The 25,188-nt window shown below is 41.4% G+C and overlaps 2 protein-coding genes across 9 annotated transcripts in view; one reads left to right on the top strand and one right to left on the bottom strand.

The window, feature by feature from the left end:
- UTP18 (UTP18 small subunit processome component) overlaps positions 1-13,486 on the bottom strand; it is a 43,266-nt gene extending 29,780 nt beyond the window's left edge. For both annotated transcript variants that reach the window (XM_035026818.1, XM_035026817.1), the window contains exons 1-7: positions 13,091-13,486; positions 11,153-11,265; positions 9,965-10,063; positions 7,003-7,070; positions 2,714-2,802; positions 875-1,000; positions 396-570 (exon numbers count right to left, since the gene is read on the bottom strand). In XM_035026818.1, coding sequence (XP_034882709.1) covers positions 396-570; positions 875-1,000; positions 2,714-2,802; positions 7,003-7,070; positions 9,965-10,063; positions 11,153-11,265; positions 13,091-13,429 — 1,009 coding nt within the window. In that variant the 5' untranslated portion in view covers positions 13,430-13,486. The remainder of the gene's footprint in view (positions 1-395; positions 571-874; positions 1,001-2,713; positions 2,803-7,002; positions 7,071-9,964; positions 10,064-11,152; positions 11,266-13,090) is intronic.
- A 12-nt stretch (positions 13,487-13,498) lies between these two features.
- Positions 13,499-25,188, top strand: part of MBTD1 (mbt domain containing 1) — a 73,273-nt gene continuing 61,583 nt past the window's right edge. For 5 of the 7 annotated variants that reach the window (XR_004683195.1, XM_035026807.1, XM_035026810.1 and 2 more), the window contains exons 1-2: positions 13,952-14,185; positions 14,820-14,883. The gene's annotated coding sequence lies outside the window, so the exon portion shown is untranslated. Of the gene's footprint in view, positions 13,901-13,951; positions 14,186-14,819; positions 14,884-25,188 lie in introns of those variants that run through there. The other 2 variants (XM_035026808.1, XM_035026809.1) reach the window with 2 other exon arrangements.

Consider the following 25,188-nt stretch of genomic DNA (forward strand, 5'->3'; position numbering starts at 1 on the left):
AACCAAAAAATCTATTGCAACAGACACTAGAAGGATAAGAGAGAATCCAAATTTCTTGAAGACCAGAGAGGTGCAATACTTTGAGGACTTGGGACTCAGGTCTTCTAGGTCCCAGGCGCTCTCTACTGCATCAACTGCTAAATTTACAGCCAAGCATCTGCAACTGCTTTTCTGCTCTGGGAGATACAGATTCCCAAATTCCAATGTTCCCAGAAGTGCTCGATAAAAAGTTCACTACTTTCATTCAAACACATTATCTCAACACAATGACATTTTCCCAATACTAAAACTAAAGACATTCTTAAGAATCCCATGGGGGGAAAGTGGTTGTAAATACTGTTAAAGAACTTAGCCGTGGGGCTGGCAGGGAAGAGGGGTGATCAGCGAAACCTTACCTCTCACTTGATGCACAGGAATTAACTTTCCAGCCAGCATATCGTAGACATAAAGAACCTTGCTGTGGATGCTCGTGGCTAAAACCTCTTCTCCAGTAGCACTAAAACAGGCCTTAAAAATTGGAAACTTTTCCAAATAGATGCTCTGGATTTTAGGATTTGTTTTTCCATCAACCTATAAGGAAACGCAAAACATCCCTTTTGGGTATGTCCATAGACTCTGTGCCCCGGGACTAAATACTTCTCACTCCAAGTTTCCATTTAAAAATGCACACCTGAGGGCGCCTGGGTGGCTCAGTCGTTAAGCGTCTGCCTTCGGCTCAGGTCATGATCCCAGGGTCCTGGGATCGAGCCCCGCATCAGGCTCCCTGCTCAGCAGGAAGCCTGCTTCTCCCTCTCCCACTTCCCCTGTTTGTGTTCCCTCTCTCATTGTGTCTCTGTCAAATAAATAAAATCTTAAAAAAAAAAAAAAAGCACACCTGAAATAGCGACACCGCGTTATCCAGCGCCGCGACCATCACGACCTGCGCACAAGGATGGAACTGCACAGACGAGACCCGCGCGGTAGTAGGACGTTCCGCGTTAGCAGGGAGACAATTCTTCAGCTATGGAAAAAGAAAGCGAGAATTGTTATCAATTCAAATGGGTTAACATTCTTTTCTTTTTAAGATTTTATTTATTTATTTGACAGAGAGAGAGAGAGAGAGAGGGAGTACAGCAGGAGGAGCGGCAGACAGAGGGAGAAGCAGGCTCCTCGCTGAGCAGGGAGCCCGATGCGGGGCTCGATCCCAGGACCCTGGGATCATGACCTGAGCCGAAGGCAGACGCTTAATGACTGAGCCACCCAGGCGCCCCAACATTCTTTTCTTTAAAGCATAAAGCATTTTAACATAACTTATGCTGAGAAGAAAGGACAATGGAATGGTAACGAGAAGACCACAGCTCTCCTACCAACTAGGAAGTCATTTTACTAAACAATAATCAATTTTTACCATCTTTCAAACGAGGGGATGAAATCGTTAAGGTCTTGGAGCATCAGGATACAGTCATTTCCCCCTGATACACCCAAATAGGTTAGGAAACTGACGTCCAGAGTATATTTTACTTAAAACTGCTACTGTAGCATCTTTGCATTCATGGCACAAAATACGAGGCAGTCTGTAACATGCCATGGTTCTGTGTTTGGCAGGGACAGCTATGTTCTTCTCTCAGAATACGTGGTTCCTAATTTAAAGAAATAATGACCTCATGCATCATGCATTTAGACTATTTTCAGTTATCTCTTGGTTTTTACAGGTTGTTCTCTGCATTACAAACTCAATTATACGAAAAATAAAGTGAGTACTACATGTATGTTTTGTTTATAACAAATGAAGTTAGATTTTTATGGTAACTGCATTTTCGGTGAAGGTGAATTTATGAAGAGCGGAGTGAACTATCTTCATAAGGTGGGGAGAAACACAATCATTGTCTCATAGTAATTTGCCATAATAGGGCTCCCTCCCCCATCTAAAGCATGCTACCATTTATAATGGGGAAAAATATCTATGCCAGAGAGAGATCTGGTCACTTAACAGATATTTAACTGAAGCACTGTGTTGGGCAGGCACTTCATTACCACAAAGAACAAGTCAGATACAGTCTAACTAGTGCAGACCACTTTAGACAAGATAGCCAGGAAGAACCTTTCTAAGTGTCATCTGAGCAGAAGGGTACCAATGGGTTGGCCATTAGCAGTGCTTGAAGAACAGACAGGCAGGGGGAAGAGCAAAAGTTCTGAGGCAAGAAAGGACTCGGCGTGTTCAAGAAACAGGAAGAAGGCCTAGGGAACTTGGGTAGGAAATAAGGGGAAAACTTCTGAGATGAAGTTTCAGACATACGCAGATGCCAGATTATGAAGAGCCGCATACACTGTGATAAAGAATTCGGAAGTTTTCAAAAAGCTATGAAAAGTGACATGACCTGATGTTTTATTTTTAGAAGACCCCTCCTGGCTTCTACTAAATGAAGAATAGGAAGAGTAGAGTGGAAGTGGGAGACCAATCACGAAGTGACTGCAGTACACAAGGTAACAGAGGATGGCAGCATAAACTAGGCTAGCGCCCGTGGAAATGAAGAGAAACGCAGGAGAAATCAAACACAATTGCTAAAAGATCCCTGGGGATATAATTTAATCTTCTTGACCATTTCTGCAGAATAATAAACGAAAGCAACACATTTAATCCCACAGAGAACATGAACCCATACATTTGTAATCGGGAAGCACACTGGGCGTCAGGGGTAGTCAGCTGGAGAGGCCCCACTTTGCTGACTCTCACCTTTAAGATTCCTTTAGGAAGAGAGGTTGATGTAGATATGAAATTCCCAGTCCTTTGCAACAAATCATCTTCGTCCTCTTCACTTTCATCTAAGTCAAACAGACCCACAAGGCAGAGCTTTAGAATCAAGGAGATGGCCATTACCTTCCCCAAACGTATTTCAAACTTTGACCCCCCCATTCTAGCCTCCAATCTCAATCACTTTATTTAAACTGCAACTGGTAAAAGTAAAACAGAACAAATCTGAAAGGGAGGGGGAAAATGACAGAGTCCAATATATTTGGTTAAAATAAAAGCCTGACTCTGGAATGAAAGATAGACATTCACAGACAATGACTAAAACAGGATGAAAAAAAATAAAGTTAAAGGCAGTATTTAATTTAAAAAGAACAATTCATCATCATGGCAAAATTGGCAATAAGGGAGACAGCAGATCTAGCTTAACTCACATGAAAAAGGACTAGCACTGAGGGATCAAGGTCAGCAAACTGTGTATCAGAACTTCAAAGGGAGCTAACAGGGATGCTTTTCTCCTGATGATTCTAGTAAAGAGAGCCAAAAAGCTGAGCAACAATTTTAAAACACTCAGAGGGAGAAGAGGGCAAAAACCAGCACTAAAAGCCCTCTAAGGTTCTTAAGGGGGTCTGGTAAACCACCAGGCTTCAGGTTGGGGCCACAAAAGGCTACACCAAGGAGTAAGGGTGAAATCAAAGAATTTTAAGAAAATCCTCCATGAACTGAAACCCAGCTTTGAATCCTTACAATCTCTCACTGGAGTAAGATGCTATGGGATTGCTAGTGCCCCTTACCCAGCCACTACCCAGAAACAAACGTACAAATTCTCCAGAGAAAGATATCCTTGTCCTCTTGTTAAGCAACACTATTTTTTATATACAATGTCCAGCACTCAGGGAAATATAACTAGACCAATAATTACAAGATAATGTAACTTGATTGAAAACCTAAGGAATAATAGACAGTCTCCACAGGAGATCTAAATAACTGAGTTTTTCAGACATAAGCTTTTCAAGTATTATGTTTAATATGGTCAAGAATAATGAATATTCAGATATTGAACCAAAGAACTAGACTATTAAAAAAAGCAAATGTAAATTCTAGAACTGAAAATTACGGTAGTTAGGGCGCCTGGGTGGCTCAGTTGGTTAAGCAACTGCTTTCGGCTCAGGTCATGATCCTGGAGTCCCTGAATCGAGTCCCGCATCGGGCTCCCTGCTCAGCGAGGAGCCTGCTTCTCCCTCTGACCCTCCCCCCTCTCATGTACTCTCTCTCGTTCTCACTCTCTCAAATAAATAAATAAATCTTTAAAAAAAGAAAAAAAAGAAAATTACAGTAGTAAAAATTAAAATCCCAGTGGGTATTTTTAATAGCCTACAAAAATTAGCTGGAGAGACAATTAGTGGTCTGGAAAATGCATCAGAAAAAATATCCAGACTGAAGTACAGAAAGCAAAAAGGACAGAAAATGCAGAAAAGAACACAAAATACATTTAAAAAAATAAATAAAACATTGAACACACATGTAACTGGTGTCCCAGAAGAAAAGACTGGAACAGAAACAGTATTTGAAGACAATCGGTGAGAATTTCCAAAACTTAAAAAAGACATCAAGCTAGATTCAAAAGCATTGTGAAGACCAAGCAGAATACAAAGCAAGCTAAAAGGACCTGGGGGGGGGGGGGGGGGGGAGATAAATGAACAAAACAGCAATAATAAAACAATCCATCATATTAAGTAATTATTATTGATTTTTGAAGGCCTATAATGATTGTAATTATGTTTAAAGTGGGGAGTACTTCTCTTTTAAAAACACTAGATGAAATATTTATCGATAAAAATAACATGTTGGGACAACTGTGAGGCTGGGGGTTTGGTCACCACTGTGCCAAGAAGAAGTACATCTTGGACAAGTCACTTTTATCTTTTTGAACCTCACTCCCCTCACCTGTAAAATGAAGGTAGACCAGGATATCCCAATAGTAGCAGACAGGCTAATGAGTGACTTAATCCATTTCTTTTTTCTCGTGGATACAAAGACAAACTGCATTTCCTGGGAGCCCATGAATTAGTGTGGCCTTGTGACTCAGCTCTGGCCAATAAAATCTAAGTCAAAGTACCATGTACCACTCCCAGGACAGGCCAATAAAAAGAGGCCAATAAAAGCCTCTTTTGGGTGAGCTGCTCACTCTTCCCCGTAAGCTGCCATGTCAACCTCTCGGGCAACTTAAAGCACATCATCTCCTTCTCACCACCACAATTTCATATGCTTGAAAAAAAACAACTTCTATTGGATAAATCCACTGGGACCTGGAAGGTTTTCTGTTTCAACAGCTAGCATAACGTTACCTATAATTACATGGATCCAAATGTTCTATGAAGGGGCACCTGGGTGGCTCAGTCAGTTAAGCATCTACCATCCGCCCAGGTCATGATCCCAGGGTCCTGAGATCAAACCCATGTCTCAGGCTCCCTGCTCAGCGGGGAGTCTGCTCCACCCTCTCCCTCTGTCCCCCTCTCCCCCTGCTCATCTCTCTCTTAAATAAAGTAAAATCTTTAAAAATAAAGTAAAATAGACTACAAATGCAGCATTCTAAAATGGGTAATAAAATTATATTTTATAAAGGAGGGCAAACTGGTAACCAAGGAGGTAAAAATCATATAATGGGGGCGCCTGGGTGGCTCAGTCGTTAAGCGTCTGCCTTCGGCTCAGGTCATGATCCCAGGGTCCTGGGATCGAGACCCGCATGGGGCTCCCTGCTCAGCAGGAAGCCTGCTTCTCCCTCTCCCACTCCCCCTGCTTGTGTTCCCTCTCTCGCGGTCTCTCTCTCTGTCAAATAAATAAATGAAATCTTTTAAAAAAAAATAAAATAAAAATCATATAATGTAAAAAAAGGTTAAAAAATAAGGGATGTTAAACTTGTTAAAAACCAAACTTGGAGGGGCGCCTGGGTGGCTCAGTCGTTAAGCGTCTGCCTTCGACTCAGGTCATGATCCCAGGGTCCTGGGATCGGGCCCCGCATCGGGCTCCCTGCTCGGCAGGGAGCCTGCTTCTCCCTCTCCCACTTCCCCTGCTTGTGTTCCCTCTCTCACCGTCTCTCTGTCAAATAAATAAATAAAATCTTTAAAAAAAAAAAAAAACCCAAACTTGGAAAGACATTTCTTCAACAACAGAGTTTTACAGGAAACAAGAGGTAAAATAAACTGTATACTTTTTTTTTTTTAACTGTATACTTTTTAAAGGTAGGACTACAGAATGTAGGGAGGTAAATTTCGAAATTGGAAAAAATTCTAACAATTAGTTCTTAAGGAAAAGAGAAGAGGGAAAAACAGTCCAGTAAAGAGTACAGCATTATTCGACATGTTTAAGCAGAGGCTAAATTACCATCTAACAGATGTTGTAGAAAAACATTCTTGCAGTGGATAAATTCAGGCTATACCACAAAGCTTCCTTTAACCTCTAAAAGTATCTGGCTGGAAACCAGAACAGAATTTTGACTTAGTAACAGATTGAGTTTTCTAACAGAATTACAGAAAACAACTGGTTCTTTATATGGACTCCCTGTACCTGAATACCATAAGGCCTGGACTAACAGGGGCGGGGAGAAGGGAGGGAAAGGTGGGGGAGGTAATAGAACAGAGGCTCATCAAAAATCAAGGATGCTAAGGAGAGAGCTACTGCATTATGTGGGAGGATAGACTCCTACACTCCAGACTCTCTAAAGGACTTCAAAAGTCAATTCCAAGTCTAAAATGTATAACTCCAAGCACCCAAATCAGATCTTGGTAAGCTATCCACATTTATAATATCTAAACTCAAGAATCTAAAAAGGATAAAGCAGTTATGGTACAAGCCAAACTTAAAACCTGGAGGTGAACAATAGGTGTTTACAAAGTGACTGATCATCTGGGCCTGACTGGACATGTGCTATATTAGCTGCCAATGTCTTCAGAAGGGGTTCTGAATGAAGAAGAATAGTTATTTTTCCTTAATCCTATGCCATAACACAACACAGTTCTGTTGAGAATCAAACATCATAAAATTCATCCCTTACTGTCCATACAACAGACAAATGCTATTAAGTCAATCTTACACTATTGTAAAAGAGCTTCCCTCAGAGAATTGGTAGACTTCGGAACCAAACATTTAAAGGAGAGAAAAAAAAAAAGACATATTTGAAACACCAGGTTTTAACGAGCCTCATGAGAAAGCTCACAGAACAGAATAGGAACAGAGATTTATTTACTAACTTAAACAGAAATACCAATACTCACCATCTGAAGATGTTTTCCGCTTATTAGTCTCTGCCCAGGCAGGTACTCCCCCCATGGCATGCTGGAATCTAAACAAAAATACAGAATTTCATTTTTGTGTTAATAAATGCTCACTGAGCTTACAAGATTAGATTAGCTCACCTTGAGAGCACGTATACAATCTCTGCCAAAGAAATTATTATGTTTAAGAACAGAAGGACTACACACACAGAATAATCCCAACTTGCCTATATGGGAAACTTTCGTGAACTTCTAACCGTTTCAACTAGTCTTGGATATAGGACACCTGGATACATATTTGTTAATTATTTTTGTCTAGTTACACGTCTGCTTATTTGTTCATATCAACACATCTCAGATCTTGGGACTAAGTAAAGAACTCTGTGGTTGGGTGCCTGGGTGGCTCAGTTGGTTAAGCGACTGCCTTCGGCTCAGGTCATGATCCTGGAGTCCCGGGATCGAGTCCCGCATCGAGTCCCGCATCGGGCTCCCTGCTCGGCAGGGAGTCTGCTTCTCCCTCTGACCCTCCTCCCTCTCATGCTCTCTCTCTCTCATTCTCTCTCTCAAATAAATAAATAAAATCTTTAAAAAAAAAAAAAAAGAACTCTGTGGTTATAAACCAATGCTACAGTAATAGAGCACATAGTAAAACACATCTGAGAGAAAATGACCAGGTTGGTAAGAATATACAAAACACAATCACATATCCTTCGAATAAAATTGGAGCATTTCACTCAGGAAAAAGTAAGCTTTACAAGCATGAGAAACAGATTCTGAAGGGCTAGTTTCTGGAAGAGTGCAGAGTGTCATTCTAATTGTTTAATACAGAAGTACAAAGCCACCAAACTCAGCCCACTGGCCATAAACAACTAGAAAACTAGACAAAATACATGAAACTGTTTCCAAAAATTGGACAATAAACAACATAAGATTGCGATCCCTGAGAGAAAGGAAATAACAAGGTGAGCGCTGTCATCCCAAGATTTTCCCCTGAAGGCAATTTTTTGAGACCCTGGCACAGAACTAATGAGAAAAAGTCAGACCTGAAAGAGCCTGAGACAACTGGAATTTAAGGGGCAGTGAACAAAAGAAGAGAAAAAGAAAGAGCTCCAGGCGCCTGGGTGGCTCAGTTGGTTGGGTGACTGACTCTTGATTTCATGGTTGTGAGTTCAAGCCCCACATTATGGCTCCACGCTGGGTGTATAGCCTAATTAAAAATTTTAAAAAAATTTTTTTTAAAGGATTTGCCTTATTAAAATATAAGTGAATAAAAAATAAAAATAAATTTCAAAAAAATGGGGGGCACCTGGGTGGCTCAGTCAAGCACCCGACTCTTGATTGTGGCTCAGCTTTTTTCTTTTTTTTTTAAGATTTTATTTATTTATTTGAGAGAGAGCTAGAGGGAGAGCACAGAGGGAGAGGGAGAAGTAGACTCCCCACCAAGCAGAAAGCCTGACACAGGGCTCGATCCCAGGACTCCGAGATCATGACCTGAGTCAAAGGCAGACGCCCAACTGACTGAGCCACCCAGGAGCCCCTCGGCTCAGCTCAGGGTCGTGAGTTCAAGCCCCATGTTGGGCTCCATGCTGGGCGTGGAGCCTACTTAAAACAAAAAAGCTCCAAAAATCTACACTGGGGTCCACAGACATTTTTGCTGAATACTAAGCTGCACATTCAGAGGATGAAACTCCATGAGGTCAGGCAAAGAACTACGAGGGAGCCATAAGTTGCACACCAGAGTTGAGACACTTGAGTTCCAACCAGCAAGCGAAGGTTGGAAACTCAGAGCATTCAGTAGAGATGGCAAAAAGGGCATATCTTAGAAATGGGGCTAAACCAGCCTACAGCAAATGCTACTCTACAGCAAAACTAAGAACAAATCCTAAAAGGATCAAACTAATCTCTAAGCCGATCAAACTCCTGCCAAGACAAACTCATTAAAAGTACTCACTCATTCAATATTCACTCATTCAACACTCATTAAAAGCAAAAATCAAAATCCAGACATTGATCAACTTAATATTCACATTGCCCCAAAATCCAATCAAAATTTCTAGACATGCAGAGAAGCAGAAAAACATGAACCATAACCCGAACAAAAATCAGTCAAGAGAAAGACACAGAAATGACAGACATGACAGAAATAGGATACAAGGACTTTGAACTAGCCAATACAAATGAAAAAATGCTCAACATCGCTCATTATCAGGAAAATACAAATAAAAACCATGATGAGATACCATCTCACACCTGTCAGAATGTCTAAAATTAACAAAAGAGAAAACAACAGACGCTGACAAGGATGTGGAGAAAGGGGAACCCTCCTACACTGTTGGTGGGAATGCAAACTGGTGCAGCCACTCTGGGAAACAGTATGGAGGTTCCTCAAAAAGTTAAAAATAGAGCTACCTTATGATCCAGCAATTGTACTACTAGGTATTTACCCAAAGTATACAAAAATACAGATTCGAAGGGGTACATGCATGCTGATGTTTATTTATAGCAACATTATCATCAATAGCCAAACTATGCAAAGAGCCCAAGTGTCCATCGACTGATGAATAAAGGTGATATATATAACGACCGAGCCACCTAGGCACCCCATGAAGTCATTATTTTTAAAAATACATACATTTCCCAGCTCTGTTCAACTAAAAGAGCCTAGAAGTTATGGAAAAGAAATGGTTTACCATATACAAATAGACAAGCAAGTAAGCAATATCATCACTGATTATGTGTGGGTGGTAGGATTACCAGATTTTCCAAAATTTTTTGTACTTGTGTTCCCACTCCCTACAAAATACTAAAACTTACACCATTTCTTCCAGTAGCAACACTCTTACTACTTCAAAATGGAAATCTCACTACCTAAGAAACTGTTACAGCCAAAGACTCAGTGAATCTAAATAAACCACTGATTATAAGTTACAGCTTGGTAAATCACATGGAAAAGGACACTTACTCTTCCTTAAGTCTCTTTTGAAGCTTGTCTTTTGAAAGTTTACTTTCACTGGCATTTTTCATCATATCTTTCCGAAACCGGTTGCTCATCATGTCAACCCTATTAAAAACAAAACAGTATGCTTTAAATGACTTTAAAAGATTCGTCGTAGCTAGTTGTTGCCTTTAAAAATCTGAGAACACATTTAATCAAATATAAGTCAAGATTTATAAGGTACAGAATATCAAATACACATTAATTTTTTTAAAAAGATAAACACGTAATAGAGAATGCTCTGAAAGAATACCAATGAGTAATGACAAAAATCACACCAATTAAATAGTTATTTCCCGCCCATTAAACTGACAAAGTCTGAAAAAAAGATAAAGCGTTGTTTATAAGAATGGAGTGAAATGGACACCTTTCAATTGGAAAGGTAAACTGGGAGAACCTCTTGGTCAGTCTGGCAATTTTTATCAAGAATCTTACACATGCCTATGCCCTTTGATTAAGTAATTCTACCACGGAAAATTTTTCTTACAGAAATAATTAGAAAGGAAAAAAGGTTTATGCAGAAAAATATCTGTCTCAATATCAACTTATCAAAGGGAAAAATAGGAAAACCTATCTGTCTAATGATACCTATACAAATTATAGTTAATTCATATAGTAGACTATAATATAACCATTTAAAAACGTTTATAAAGGTTTTTATTTTTAAGTGGAGATAAATGCTTGCAAGACAATACATTCTCATCTCTTACAAGTATAATATTGAGTGTGCTAGGCTTTTTTCTAGCCTTTTCTCAGTTTCAGACATTGTGCTAAGAGCTCCACATACATTATTTCACTTAATCTCAAGAGCCTTCTGATATTACTATTATTACCTCCATTCGAAAGAGAAAAGGGAGGTTCCAAACTTGCCCTTGGTCACTTAGGAACTGGCCAAATTAAAAGGCAAACTCAAATGTGACACCGAACACTATGCTTTCTTTGCTATTCGATACTGCACACAAGAGAAGAGGGCCAACATGTTAACATCGGTTCTCCCTCGGTGGTGGGTTTATGAATGACCTCTTCTCTCTTCTGCTTTACAGTATTTTTTAAATCTTCACGTAATCACGTATTTGTAAGACAACTTCTTTAAAACTTACAAAATAATTTTTTAAATATCCAGAGGATTTCTGGAAGAAAAATTAGGCAACCTACATTTCATCATCTTCATCTTCTTCATCCACCCAAACTGGCTTCTTTTGGAATAGAAAACTATCTTTTGCTTCATTCTCCACTTCCAAGTCACCTGAGTCTTCCTGTACTTGAACCTAGAGAAGACAAAATGCCCTCAAGCACTGAGTTTTTCAGCAGACGCACACACCTTACAGTTAGAGGTCTTGTAGAATGCTTTGCAGGCCCTCTGATGGAACAATGGGACAGAATACTACCACAGCAAATGCTGGAGGCAGAACAGAAAATGCAGAGATGAGAGAATGGCACCATATGCTGGACAGGCAGGTAGGACAAACAGTCAAGGAGCGAAAGCTGACATCTGAAAGGAGAGGACCAATTAAGATGGGAACAACAAAAGTTGACAGAGGAGGAAAGGAGTTGCAAAAATCCCAGAACTAAAGAAATCATGGGGCCAGAGGCAGACTAACATCAAAAATCACGTGATTGAATACCATAACTAATGGGCATTTCACATTCTTTTTTTTTTTTTAATTTTATTTATTTTTGAGAGACAGAGAATGACAGAAAGAGAATGAGAGGGGTGAGGGTCAGAGGGAGAAGCAGACTCCCTGCTGAGCAGGGAGCCTGATGTGGGACTTGATCCCAGGACCCCGAGATCATGACCTGAGCCGAAGGCAGTCGCTTAACCAACTGAGCCACCCAGGCGCCCCGGCATTTCACATTCTTAGACATACCTCTTCTCCATCGTTCATAACCATTCTTGACCCCCTATCTTAAGAAAATTTACACTAGACTATCAGATCTAAATCTACACCACAGAATACTCCCAGAAGTTGAGCGTGAACTTTCCCCAAAACCACTAATAGCCATATCCAAATATTTTCTTGCTCGTCTGTTATGAGCCTCACATAGGCTGTTCCTTTTTCTTGAAATATTTTTTCTTGACTATGCAACTGTCCCAAAGGCCAGCAGTTTTCCATTAACAGTTCTCTATCTGCCAACGAGATTTCTGCAGCTTCCCTCATAAGCACCCAAAGGAAATACAGCCAATTGACACTGGCCACTTGCGAGGTGGGCATTCATTTACCAAACGGAGTATTCTCGGTGAGGCTTTGCTTGGTCATGCTATGTAAAAGTTCCCCGGCCTCTACACACACTCATCTTCCTTTCCCTAAAATGCTTTCTTTTTTTTCCTCTTCAGCACACATCACTGACATATTTGCATTTTACTTTATCTTCTTTTTCTGCCACTGGTACACATGCTCCAAAAGAGCAAGAGACCTTTGTCTGTTTTTGTCCATTGCTGTGTCTCCTCCATTGCCTAGAACAGTATCTGGAACTCCCTATCTTGGAAGAAAAATCAGGTAAAGCATACAAGGAATGATTACAAGTGTCCCCAAAAAGTTATAAAAAAAAACGTGCAAAAAGGATAAAAAGGGATGATAAAAAGCATGCAGGGTTTTCACTGCCAGAAAAACATACGGCCCCCAACAGACTAACAATGATCTGGTGAACAAATACACGATCATTCTCAGAAGTTGGCCAATCACTTGGGAAGCTGTTAAAACCCACATTCTGATTCCATAACTCCTGAATCACGGCAAGGTACTGAGGCAGGGGATCGAACGGCCACGAGGAAAGAAACACTGGGTTTGGAGAGAGCACAGTGGGACTGAGCCGCTAAAAATGCTCACGACTGCAGTTCGCTACACGTACGTGTAAAAGCGCCTGCTGGATACCAGGCGCAGGGGCTCCCCCCCCCCGGGGGCGGAGAAAGGCGAGGTCTCCGCCCAGCGGAGACTTCCAGTCTGGCACCCGTCGGCGCCCGCGTTCTCCGGGCGCCCGCCGACCTGAGCGCTCCCGGCGCCGCAGGTCGCCCAGGCTCCGCCCCCGGAGGCTCACCGCCCACCGTGCGCCCCGCCCGAGCGCGCCCAGCCCGCGCGCCGCGGCCTCCCTCACCCGCGAGCCCTGCAGACGCCGCAGCAACGCGTCCTCGTTGTCCTCGACATCGCCGAACACCAGCTCTTCCAGGCACCGCTCCACGGCCGGCTTGTCCTCCTCCAGCGTCAGGCGGTTCCGCTGCCGGAGCCGTCTCTCCTCCTCCGCCGCGACTGCGATCGCAGCGGCTGCTGCGCTCGGCCGGGCCGGCGGTTTCCGCTGGGATGAAGGAGCAGCCTTTCGGGGCGGCCCGCCCGGCCCTGTTCCGGCTCTCCGGTCCGGCTTCGTTCGGCTCTTCCGGTCCAGCCTCACTCCGCTTCTCCGGTCCGGTTTCGTTCGGCTTCTACGTTCCGGCGGCATCGTTGGGTTGGAGAAGAAACGCAGGCGCTCACGTGGAACCTCGCTGCGCGTGCGCCGAGGTCGTTGGATTTCCGCGGCCGCTGAGGCCCCGCGGGGTCGGAAGGAGCCTGCGCGGTCTGTTAGCACGTGACCAACACTCTCTCCCTACGTAGCGCCCACTCCCCTCACCAACCCCTCCCCGTAGGGGAGTTCCTCCGGGAGGACCAATCTTCCGGGTGGAGGGGGAAGCGGCGTGACTGGAGTGGGAAATTTTTTCCAACACAACTTCGCAGCTGCAACTGACTGAAAGGAGCACAAGGAAGCGAGAGTATAAGCTGGGATGACTGAATGAAACTTCCACTTTTCTTCCTGACTTTTTAACCACTCGACTTAACACGAGCCGCGGTTGCCTTTTCCACCCCCTCGTCTTGGTACGGCCCTTGGAGTACGGAGCCTGCGGAGGGTCCCACGCTGGAGGAGAGAGAGAGGAGGGTATGTAGGGAAGTGGGCCAATCGGGGCGCGGGTCACGGCGCAGGCGCGCTGGGGAGGGAGGGCTATGCTAATGTTGTTGATATCCTGGGGCCACCCGAGTTAAAGGGGGGAAATCCGGGGGCTGCCGCAGCCGCCACCGGTCTGGGCCCAGCGGGGGCCCCCCTGTAGTCGCCGTAGTCCCGGGGAGAGGCGCCTGCCCCCAGCTCGGGGAGGGGGCGCCGCGGGCCCGGGGAGCACGGACAGCCCCTACCCATGAGGCCCTGATGGAAAACACAAAGGATCTGGTGAGAGCCGAGCGCGGCAGCCGCTTTGTGTGCCAGGTGGGGGGGACGCCTGCAGCTCCCCGACCCCAGGAGCCCCTGCAGCTCTTTGACCCCGCTCCCAGGCCTGTTTCTCCATCCCACGCCCCCTCAACCTCCAGAGTCCCCCTCCCCCTACCGGCCGTTAAACGATTCGGGGGTTCCCCTCCCCCCACCCCCTCAGCCCCGGACTCGGCGGGGTTCTCTCTACTTCCTCCACTCTTTGGGAGAAAAATTTTAGAAGAAAGTTTTTCTCTGCGTCCCGCCCCCCCCTCCCCCTTCAGCTCTGGCTGGTGGCGGCGGGGGGGGCGGGGGGGGAGGCTGGATTTGAGACTTTTCCTTTTTTAGCCGTCCAGGGTGGGAGAGTGGAGTCCTCACTTGCCCCAGAGGGGCCTAGTCTGGGTGCTTTGCGGGGGAAGGTGCCTCTCCGCTCCGGGGCGAGTGCCGCGAGGCATTTCGCACGTGGAGGTGGAAATACTGAAAGGGGGCGGGGTGGGCACGTGTGGGAGTGGTGTTTGGGAAGCCGCCACCTGGGCCGCTTCTTCAAAAGGGTTCTAGGTTGGGGGGCTTTCGGGACCATTGCGTTCTCTTTTGTGAAATGAGAATCCTAACGTTTCAGAGTCGGAAGAGACATTAGAGGTCACCCAAAGCAGCCGTCCCCTCTGCAGCCTCTCTGACAAGTGGTATGTAGTCTGGCGTTTGCTTGAACCCTTACCAGCACTGAACGCTCTCTGCTGCCCAGGAAAGCCCGTTCCGTTCGAATTGTCGTTTGCATGCCCTTATTACACCCTTCAGTCTCATTCATGTCCTTGTTAAGTTGCTCCCTTTTTTACTTCTCAAATTTTCTCTCACATCCTCCTCACCCACCCACCGCTCATTGGCCTATATTCTGTGAGCCAGGAGAGAACAGCAGGGAAGTGGAGGAAGGAGGGTTTGCGAGATAGTGAGGGCCAGCTGAAAACTTCGCTGGGTCATTTTCAGATGCGCTGGCTTGTATGTCTGAGAGTGGTTGATGGTTTTCTACAGGAAGCTTGGGAATTACAGTCTGGGATTTCACGGTCGTTTTCTCTCACTAGTGCATCTTTTCGTAGGTAGAAAATTCAGCAACACCTCTGTATTTCTCCTCTCTCAAAGCACATTTGCTTGTTGCCTAAGTCACTTTCCCTAAAGCTGCCTCAGTTGTCTTCTGGGGATAGTACTGAAGCTGTTAGAAGCACCTCCTGGTACAGACGTGGTCAGAACTGTCCCCCCCGCCCCTTCCTTTTGACCTGTGTCTTCGCTTCTTCTCAAAGCCCCTCCTACAATATTTTCATTTCTTTCTTTATTATGACTTACTTTTGCAGTTCTCTCATTATGAGATTTGAAATTTTTGGAACACTTTTATATTTGCTTACAGTTCGCAGTAGTTTTCATATTCTTTACATTAGTATGTGCCATTTATCACTCAGTCGTTGAGGTAGTTCCCTTTCTGCTGTTGTCAGTTAACGTTTTTCTAATGTTCTTCATTTGCTGAGCTGTGCTGCCTCCAAAAGTAGTTTTCTTGGCATAAGAATCTTCAGGGCACTTGTTTTTCCTCTTCCTAATATAGTGAAGTGGAGTCAAGACATAACAGATAAGATGTAGAAGTAATGAATCTGGTCTAAAAGCCAGAGAATAAATTTCCTCTTAAACTACCAGTCCCCAGTTTAAAATACTGAAACACAGACATTTTTCTCTCTCCCCATGTCATGACTTAGAGACTCTTGCTCTGCTCTACCATGCTTACTTAGACTGTATTCTTTTTGTTTACCTCAACACCAATGAGTGTTTAGAAAGAAAAGAGCTGTCTTTTTTTTTTTTTTTTTTTGGCACCATCTCTTTCTCTGAATAACAAGTAGTTTCTATTTATATAGAACCCCCTCTGAAGGCTTCTGGGTACCTTGCAAATTATGGCAAGAGTGTCTTGAATAAGTATTTGTCCATGAGTATCTTATGTTGGGCCATGTTTTTCAACAATCCAATTTTTAATTTTATAGTTTGACATCAGTTTCACTAGAATTTAACATGGAAATGAATACTACGTACTTAAAAAAACTGATAGAGCTGTGTAATTCTGTCTTTAAAGTTCTAATTACTGTGGAGTTCCAGGTTATTTTCCAGCTGACTTTAAACATGAACTGTCATGACTTAAGCTGATTGACTTTGGAGACATTTGCATTCTGAACATACTAGACAGGAACAACTGGTTTTATTTTTAAAGAAGACACTGTTGTATTTTTTGTGACTGGTTATATGGTGACCTGATTAGAGTCTAAACCTTGCTACATATTCAGATGCTTTTAGGCCCTCAAATTGTTTGAAAATATAACAGTAGTCAAAAAAAGGTAGAGCTGTAGGTTACAAGTGAAAACAGCATATTAATGTCATAAATACGAACCACTAGATTACTGAAAGCCAAGAGTGCTCAGTGGTTTGAGTGACCATATTCTAAAATTAGACAAGTCACTATTTTTTGGTTGCTCCTTATTTCTGTTCTCATTTTTAAAATGTTTGCTGAAAAAGATATAACCTTTTCACCTTTAAATATTAAGGTAAGCGAGTTAAAATGTAACATTAGTTTCAGGGTTTCAAATCCAAGAGAAAGATGAAAACATCAGGTCAGTAGAAGAGGAGGAGTTAAAATAGTTAAACAAGATAAGATATGTCTCCTAACACTGGGGTATAAGTAACTGTCCAACACTACCTTTAGTTTTTTATAAAAATTACAGATTGGTGGGCGCCTGGGTGGCGCAGTTGGTTAAGCGACTGCCTTCGGCTCAGGTCATGATCCTGGAGTCCCGGGATCGAGTCCCACATCGGGCTCCCTGCTCGGCAGGGAGTCTGCTTCTCCCTCTGACCTTCCCCCTCTCATGTGCTCTCTCTCTCACTCTCTCAAATAAATGAATAAATAAAATCTTTAAAAAAAAAAAATTACAGATTGGTTTAGATTTAATCATGATTTTTAATGACTTTTTTTTTTTTTTAAGATTTACACACACACACAGATTTAGACTTTTTCTTCTTTTTTTGCTGGAACCCCCAAGAAAAGGTGGAAAGGAAATAATTCCTATATGAAAAAGCCTGATTTGAGGTGGGATGAAATGATATAGTAAGAGAGGTACGGGCAGACTAGGTTCGTGTTTCAATTCTGCCACTGACTAGCTTCATAGCACTTGTCAGATGAAATTCTGGGCCTCAGTTTTCTCATCCTCATAGTGGAAGGGCTGGTCTAGAATCAGCATTGACCAACAGAACTTTGTGCAGTGATAGGAATGTCTTATATGTGTGTTATCCAATATGGCAGCCACTAGCTACACCTGGCTGTTGGGCACTTAAAAGGTAGCTAGTGCAATGGAAAAATCCGGTTTTTTCGTTTAATTTAACCAGTGTAAATTTAAATAGCCACGGGTCTGCCATGTTGGACATGCAGATGTAGAAGAGCATTTTTCCAAACTTACCTAATCATTAAAACCACCTCTTGGGGCTCTTGTAACCATATAAAACCTCTCTCCCAGTGATTATCATTCAAAAGGTCTGCAGTGGGGCCTAAGACTCTGTTTTTAATGCACACCCGAAAAAGTTTTTATCAGATTGATCAGGGAAGTACTGCATTTGAATATTTCTAAACTCCCTTTTAGTTCTCACGTTAGTATTGATAACTTAAAATTTAACGTAGTGGAAATAAGCTCTGGACAAAGTTGGCAAACTGGACAGGCTCTCACTCTCCAGCTCCTGACCTGTGATCTTAAGTTGCTTAACCTCTTCAGGCGTCATCTTTCTCCCCTAACTGTGGGTCGAGCTTCAGCCCTACCTCACTCCCAGGGTTTCTGTAAACCAATCAGATGTGATGACCAGCATACAAGAAATTGTGAGCTGCTATAAAGTATTAAGATATCTTTTCAGGGGCGCCTGGGTGGCTCAGTTGGTTAAGCGACTGCCTTCGGCTCAGGTCATGATCCCAGGGTCCTGGGATCGAGTCCCACATCGGGCTCCCGGCTCAGCAGGGAGCCTGCTTCTCCCTCTGACCCTCTCCTCTCTCATGCTGTTTCTCTCTCGCTCGCTCTCTAATAAATAAAATCTTTAAAAAAAAAAAAAGATATCTTTTCAAAAACCCTTTTTCTTTTTTCTTCTTCACTACTGCCTGTTACTACTACTATTTTGATGGAATAGGTCACATATAATAACTCAATTAATTTAGTAATTTGTTCCCCCAACTATTTGGCCATAGTTTGTAGTGTATGTGGAGGACATGCATAGTAAATCTAACACTTTTTTGTATTTCTGTTGCTTAGCATAATTTGTCTATATTGCTCAATAAATATTGGATGGTATCACCTTTTGCTTTCCTTTTAGATCTCAAAACTTCAGTTAGCTGATTGAAGATTATTTTACACACCAGAGAAATAACCCCCTATGTACACATATGTGTTTAATCCTATTTTTAATTGTTTCACTATTAATGCCCCATGGTTATTATTGTTCAGTGATGATGTACCTTTTGCACAACCAGCTCCAAATATATTTTCAAAAGAAACACCAAGATAATATCATCATCTTAGGTCAGTGTTTTTAGGTTATACCAAATCTGTTTCACTTATTTTTTATTGTATTAACATATTAATAAATGAGCTTATTTGATTGCTCAAACTACATTTGCACTACAGTCCCAGCTTTAGTATGAATTCTGTTATTTGTGGTAGAGTAGATGATAATGATCTTAAAGTCCCTCTCAGCTACTGCCTTTCAGACTTAATTTTGATGCGGTCATCTTTTTTTTTTAATTAGCTTTTCAGGTTCATACTTAAGGATTCATAGCTTTCTTCTGAAGAACTGAAAGCCCGTTCATGTGAATTATTTTATCATACATCCTTCCTATGTGGTACGTGATGTTTCCTTATTTAGAAGAGAGGGAAACTGAGACCCAAGTATTTGTTACATCCAGAGTCATAAGTGATAGAACCAGAACTTGAACCCAAACAGATAGAAATGTGTATTTCTTATATATCCAAGAAAAGCTTCCTTTTGCTCACAGTTGCTTTAAGCTGTAGAATACTGTTATGTAGAATATTGTACTCTCCTGTCATTCCCTGGGTACTTTTCAGTTTCTTTAAGGGGGTTACTTAGTATATTATTGTTTTCAGTTTCCTCTTGATTGTATCATTGACATGAATTTATTCTTTCACATGATCTTGTGCAAAACAAAAACCCAGTAATCCCAAATCCTCACCATTTTATCTTCCTCTAATAATAAGCTGAGAAAGAATGAAGGCATTTCTGTTAAGGCCAGTGAATTCACAATGCCAGACTGCTTTTCGTCCTGATGGCAGAATGACGAAAACCAGCAAGAGCTTAAATAGCTCTCTAGCTTCTACTGAGTTCAGTCGTCATAGATCTCTTAATTCCTTTAGTTTTAACTTTGTGAGTTCACCCATACAACCTTCAAATTCAAGGATTTAAGAAACTTCATGACTATAAAACCTGGAAAATTATGTGGGCCACTGCACCCTATTGGTTTGGATAATGGGAGAGTTGATTAACTTATGATGAGTTTATTCATATTGACATTATACTGTTACTACTTTGTTGTATATTTATTTGTGCTTGCATTTAGAATCTCAAATTTTTCCTAGAAAAGTTTTACCTTTCAAATCCTTTATAGATTTTATAGGGTGGAAGGTTCATCAGGCTGGTAATTACAGTAGGGAAATGAAATTTTACTGTGATCTGTGACTCTTCCTTACATTTTGTCACTATAAAAACCTTTTTTTATTTTTTCACTACAGAAGTATTACACATTTGCTGTTTAAAAAAGTTTAAAAAATCATCTCCCATTCCATTGTCAACCCGTTAATAGTTAAGTTATTTCTTCTAGGATCCTCCTAAATGCATATACGAACATAGATATATGAATCTGTGCATATACCAGCGTACTTTTTTTTTTTTAATAAAAAGTGAGCCATGCCATTCCTATTTTAGAATTTATTTTTTTCACTCCGTATCTTACCTATTACTAATCATTCGCCTACTGGTGGTTAGATTGCCTCCAGGTTCTCACTATTACATTATTGCTTTAAGAAACATTTTTCCATATAGATTTTTGTGTCCTATGAGTATTTCTGAAGGACAGATTCCAAAAAGTGGAACTACATTATCAAAAGGCATACTTTTTTTTTTTTTTTTTAAGATCTCACAAATAATGTCAAATTGCATTCCAAAAAGATGGCCTAAGTTTTCCTTCCTATCAAGGATATATCAGGGCTGTTTCACACATACATTTGCCATGCCAAATATCATCAATCCCTCCATTTTTATCAGCTTAATGAATTTTAAGAAGGTAATTTATGCTTTGTAGAAATTGACCTTATTTTTGTAAGAATAATACATGTACTTGATAGTACAATGTTAAACAATGGTAAAAGTGCCCCCCAAACAGGATCCTTTACAGCAGTCTCTTTCTCTTCCCCATACAGCTCTCCTGAAACAAGTGCTTATAATTCTTTTGGCTTTTTCATCTAGAGTCTATCTCCATAATTCTAAATATTAGGCATACATCACTCAGTGTGTGGATCCTACACTGAGTGTAGATAGATATTTTGACTTCCTCTGTGGTCTATATATGTCCATACGAAATATGTCCAAATATTAGGTAAGGTTTCTACTCCTCAAGAATTTAAATAGTCACCTAATATGATTTTTCAGTTGTTTTTTTCTTTAACGATTTTATTTATTTGACAGAGAGAGCACAAGCAAGGGGAGCGGCTGGGAGAGGGAGAAGCAGGCTCCCTGCTAAGCAGGGAGCCTGACATGGGACTCGATCCCAGGACCCTGGGATCATGACCTGAGCTGAAGGCAGACACTTAACTGACTGAGCCACCCAGGCACCTCTGATTTTTCAGTTTTGTGATTGAAGAGCAAAGTGTTCAAAAAGCACATTATTTGAAATAGTTTTATTTGACCCTTACTACCTCTGCTTACAGAAGTTAGCTGACAGAACAATAATTAAGAAATGGGAAAAAAGAGGTTAAAATTTAACATAGGTCTAAGATTATTTTCTTGATTCTTATTGCTAGTGTTCATTTTAGCTGTATGACCTCGGGCAAGTTGCTTAGCCTATTTGAGCCTCTGCTTCCTCATCTGTAAAATGGGAGTAATAATAGTCGTGAGGATTTAACTGCATTACTACACATTAAGTGCTTAGAATGTGCCTAGCACATACTGAGCATCCTGTAAATATTAGTTGTATTATCATAAGAGACCTTTCACAGATCACTAGCAAAAATAGTCCAGTAAGACATTATTATGAAATTTATGAATAAACTCTCAGGGCAGAATGTGTTTCTGAACCAAATTAGATGAAAATGAAGAAGAATTACTCTGGAAAACTGTTAAATGATACAAAAAGTGAATCTAATAATGGTAGGTAAAGTGTTTTGAGAAATGACAAAACCAGTATTTCTAAGATAGTAGTACTTCAGTATGTATGTGTAGATTTCCAGGTTTGGAGAACAGTGTCAGCAGCCTGATCCAATTTCCCCACCTACGTTTCTCTAAACCTATAAAGCCAACAGAAAGCACATATCCATCACACATCACCCATGCCTTCAGCATTATTAGGAACATTACCACAACCTTCAAATTACCTCTAAGTAGAGAAATAAATCCGATTCAAACAGCTCCTTCTGCCCAATCCTGTGGATGTGAAGAGAGAGAGAAGGCTTAACAGGTTCACTGATAAAAGTTTAGGGCCATGGGAGACTTAGATGAAGCACAGAATATCCCTTCCAGAAAGAGAATCACCACTAAGTTCCAAAGTACTGAACATAGGTTTGAAACTTGGTAGTTTGCAGGTGTGGCCACAGAGAAGAGCTTGAAAGTAAGCGGTGCCAGAATTGGTAACTTAAGTTAGAAGCAGTGCTTCATAGGGAAGGGGTGGAGACATGGCAGTGAGGAGAAAGAAGGAGGAGGAGAAATTAATACTCTTCCAAAAAAGAAAGAGAAAGTAAACTTAGGAGTGTTCTTGAACCAGGAACTCTTGACCAGGAAATGAATAGAAATAGGAAAGAATGGACTACATGTAGACAGAACTACTGTAGGAAAAAATGTGAATCAGAACATTCAACTGGTGAAAATCTTTCCTCCCCCCACCCAAAAAACATAAGGTGGAAGAAAATTGACACAACACTCAATGAAATAAAACGTCCTCAAACCAGTGTTTGGGGATATGAAGAAAAAGCCTTGAATCAGAAATATAAAACTAAGAATGGAATAAAATCAGAGTAGATTAAACTCAGAAAAGAGAAGAAAAACATACCAGAAATGAAGAATAAGTTACAAGGTTCCCACCGAACAGTCAATTCAAATGCAAATATAATAAAAGAATTCAAGAGAAGCAGGAAAACAGTCAAGAGAATGAAAATGAGATTCTTTTTTAATTGACACTTTAAATGGAAGATGGGTCCAAAAAGTCTAATATGTAGTTGGTGCCTCTCAAGAAGGAAAAAGGATAAAGCCATAATATCCAAGACAACTTCCTGGAAATAAAGATCTAAATGTCCACATCAGAAGTTCATACCAGAAGGTAAACTGCAGGATACATTCTAGTAAAGCTGTAGGACTTTTAAGATACAGAAAAATTCTCCAGGGGCGCCTGGGTGGCTCAGTTGGTTAAGCGACTGCCTTCGGCTCAGGTCATGATCCTGGAGTCCCGGGATCGAGTCCCGCATCGGGCTCCCTGCTCGGCAGGGAGTCTGCTTCTTCCTCTGACCCTCCTCCCTCTCATGCTCTCTGTCTCTCATTCTCTCTCTCAAATAAATAAATAAAATCTTTAAAAAAAAGAAAAATTATCCAGGCTTACAGGGCCAGAGAAGTAGACTGATACCAGATTTCTCAAAAGCAACATACAAAGCAAGACAGTAGTGGAGCAGCATAAGGAAAGAAAATGCTAACCAAAGATTTTTATATCCAGTCAATTATCTCTCAAGGGTTAAGACAGTAGAAAAAGTTTTAAACATGCCAAGAATTCAGGGACTGCTGTACTCAACTAGCCCTTCCTGAGGAACCTGTTGAAGGATAAGCTTCATTTAAAAGAGATGTGTGGGAAATTTTCTGCAAAAAAGATTGACAGTGATTTCATGTATCTATTTGAGCTAAGGTTAAAATCAGGAGTAGGGACATAGGTAGAATAGTACATAAATCTTACAGGTTCTGACAAAGTAGAAAGAGGGCAGCTAAAAAATGTGGGAGGGGAAAGGAAAAGAAAACTTAGATTAAGACTAATGATTGGGATGCCTGGGTGGCTCAGTCGGTTAAGTGGCTGCCTTCGGCCCAGGTCATGATGCCAGGGTCCTGGGATCGAGTCCCACATCAGGCTCCTTGCTCAGCAGGGAGCCTGCTTCTCCCTCTCTCTCCCTCTGCTTGTGCTCTGTCAAATAAAAAAAATCTTTAAAAAAAAAAAAAAAGACTAATGATTATAGGTTAACTATCACAAGGGACTCAAACGATATACCATGAGAAACTGAAAGAAAAGATTAGCTAAGAAAAATGATACGTGGAAATAAAGATTCAAAGGTAAGCATTAGAAAAAAAATACAAACCTTCGAAAACACTGAAATGTTTAAAAGGCCAAAGAAAACCATCATGGAAAATCATGATACACACAGTAATTATAACAAAATAATATGACAGAATTGAAATCAAACTTGCCAGTCACATCAATGAGGATTCTCTCACCAATAAAAAGATTTTCAGATTGGCTCAAAAATCAAAAGCCAATAAACATTATATGTCGTAGTTCAATAAAAATAAAAGAAGGAACAAAATCAAAATCCAGCTTTACAACATAAGAGTCCCTTAAAACAGTTAAAAAGATGGACAGAGATCAACCAAGCAAATAGAAATAATATGAAAGTAGGATTGCCAATGCTGATACCAAAGTAGAAGTCAAACCAAAAAGCATTAAACAACAAAGGAGGACAGTTTGTAATACTAAAACCCACAACTCACAAAGGTATTAACCGTTATAAATACATATGCATCAAATGACAGCAAAAATCTTTACAAAACAAGAACTGTAAGAAATGCCAGTAATAACCACTAAAAATTGGACGTGGACACTCTCAGCACAAGATAGGTGCAGTAGACAGAAAGTAGGAATATAAAAGATCTAAACATAAGGAGGCAGATCTTTAGGTATATCTATCATAGCATCCTAAAAACAATATACTCTCTCAAACACAAAATATTCACAGAAATTGTTCATAGTTAAGAAAACATCAGGTCCCGGGTGCCTGGGTGGCTCAGTTGGTTAAGCGACTGCCTTCGGCTCAGGTCATGATCCTGGAGTCCCGGGATCGAGTCCCGCATCAGGCTCCCTGCTCGGCAGGGAGTCTGCTTCTCCCTCTGACCCTCCTCCCTCTCATGCTCTCTGTCTCTCATTCTCTCTGTCTCAAATAAATAAATAAAATCTTTAAAAAAGAAAAAAGAAAGAAAACATCAGGTCCCATACAAGAAAACAAAAAGCGAAAGGGCATTTCCACCTTGAAATTTAGAAGCCTCTTATTATATGTTAGCCTTGTGCAAGAATGTTCATAATGACTTTCTTCAAAGTAGTCAAATCTGGATGGAGAATGGATAAACAGATATATTGTTGAAGTGCAATATTAGCAGGCACCTGGGTGGCTCAGTCAGTTAAGCGTCTGCCTTTGGCTCAGGTCATGATCTCAGGGTCCTGGGGTCAAGTCCTGCATCGGGCTCCTTGCTCAGCAGGGAGCCTGCTTCTCCCTCTGCCTGCCACTCCCCCTGCTTGTGTGTGCACACATGTGCTCTCTCTCTGACAAATAAAATCTTTAAAAAAAAAAAAAATTAGTAAAAAGCAATGAACCATTCATACATATAGTAGTATGGATAAATCTCAAAAATACTATGCTGAGTGAGCTAAATTAGATGTCAAAATGTCCATAGCGTTTTATTCC

The sequence above is a fragment of the Mirounga leonina genome, unplaced genomic scaffold (genome assembly GCF_011800145.1).
Source record: "Mirounga leonina isolate KUSES-001 unplaced genomic scaffold, KU_Mleo_1.0 Mir_200, whole genome shotgun sequence".
Lineage (NCBI taxonomy): Eukaryota > Metazoa > Chordata > Mammalia > Carnivora > Phocidae > Mirounga > Mirounga leonina.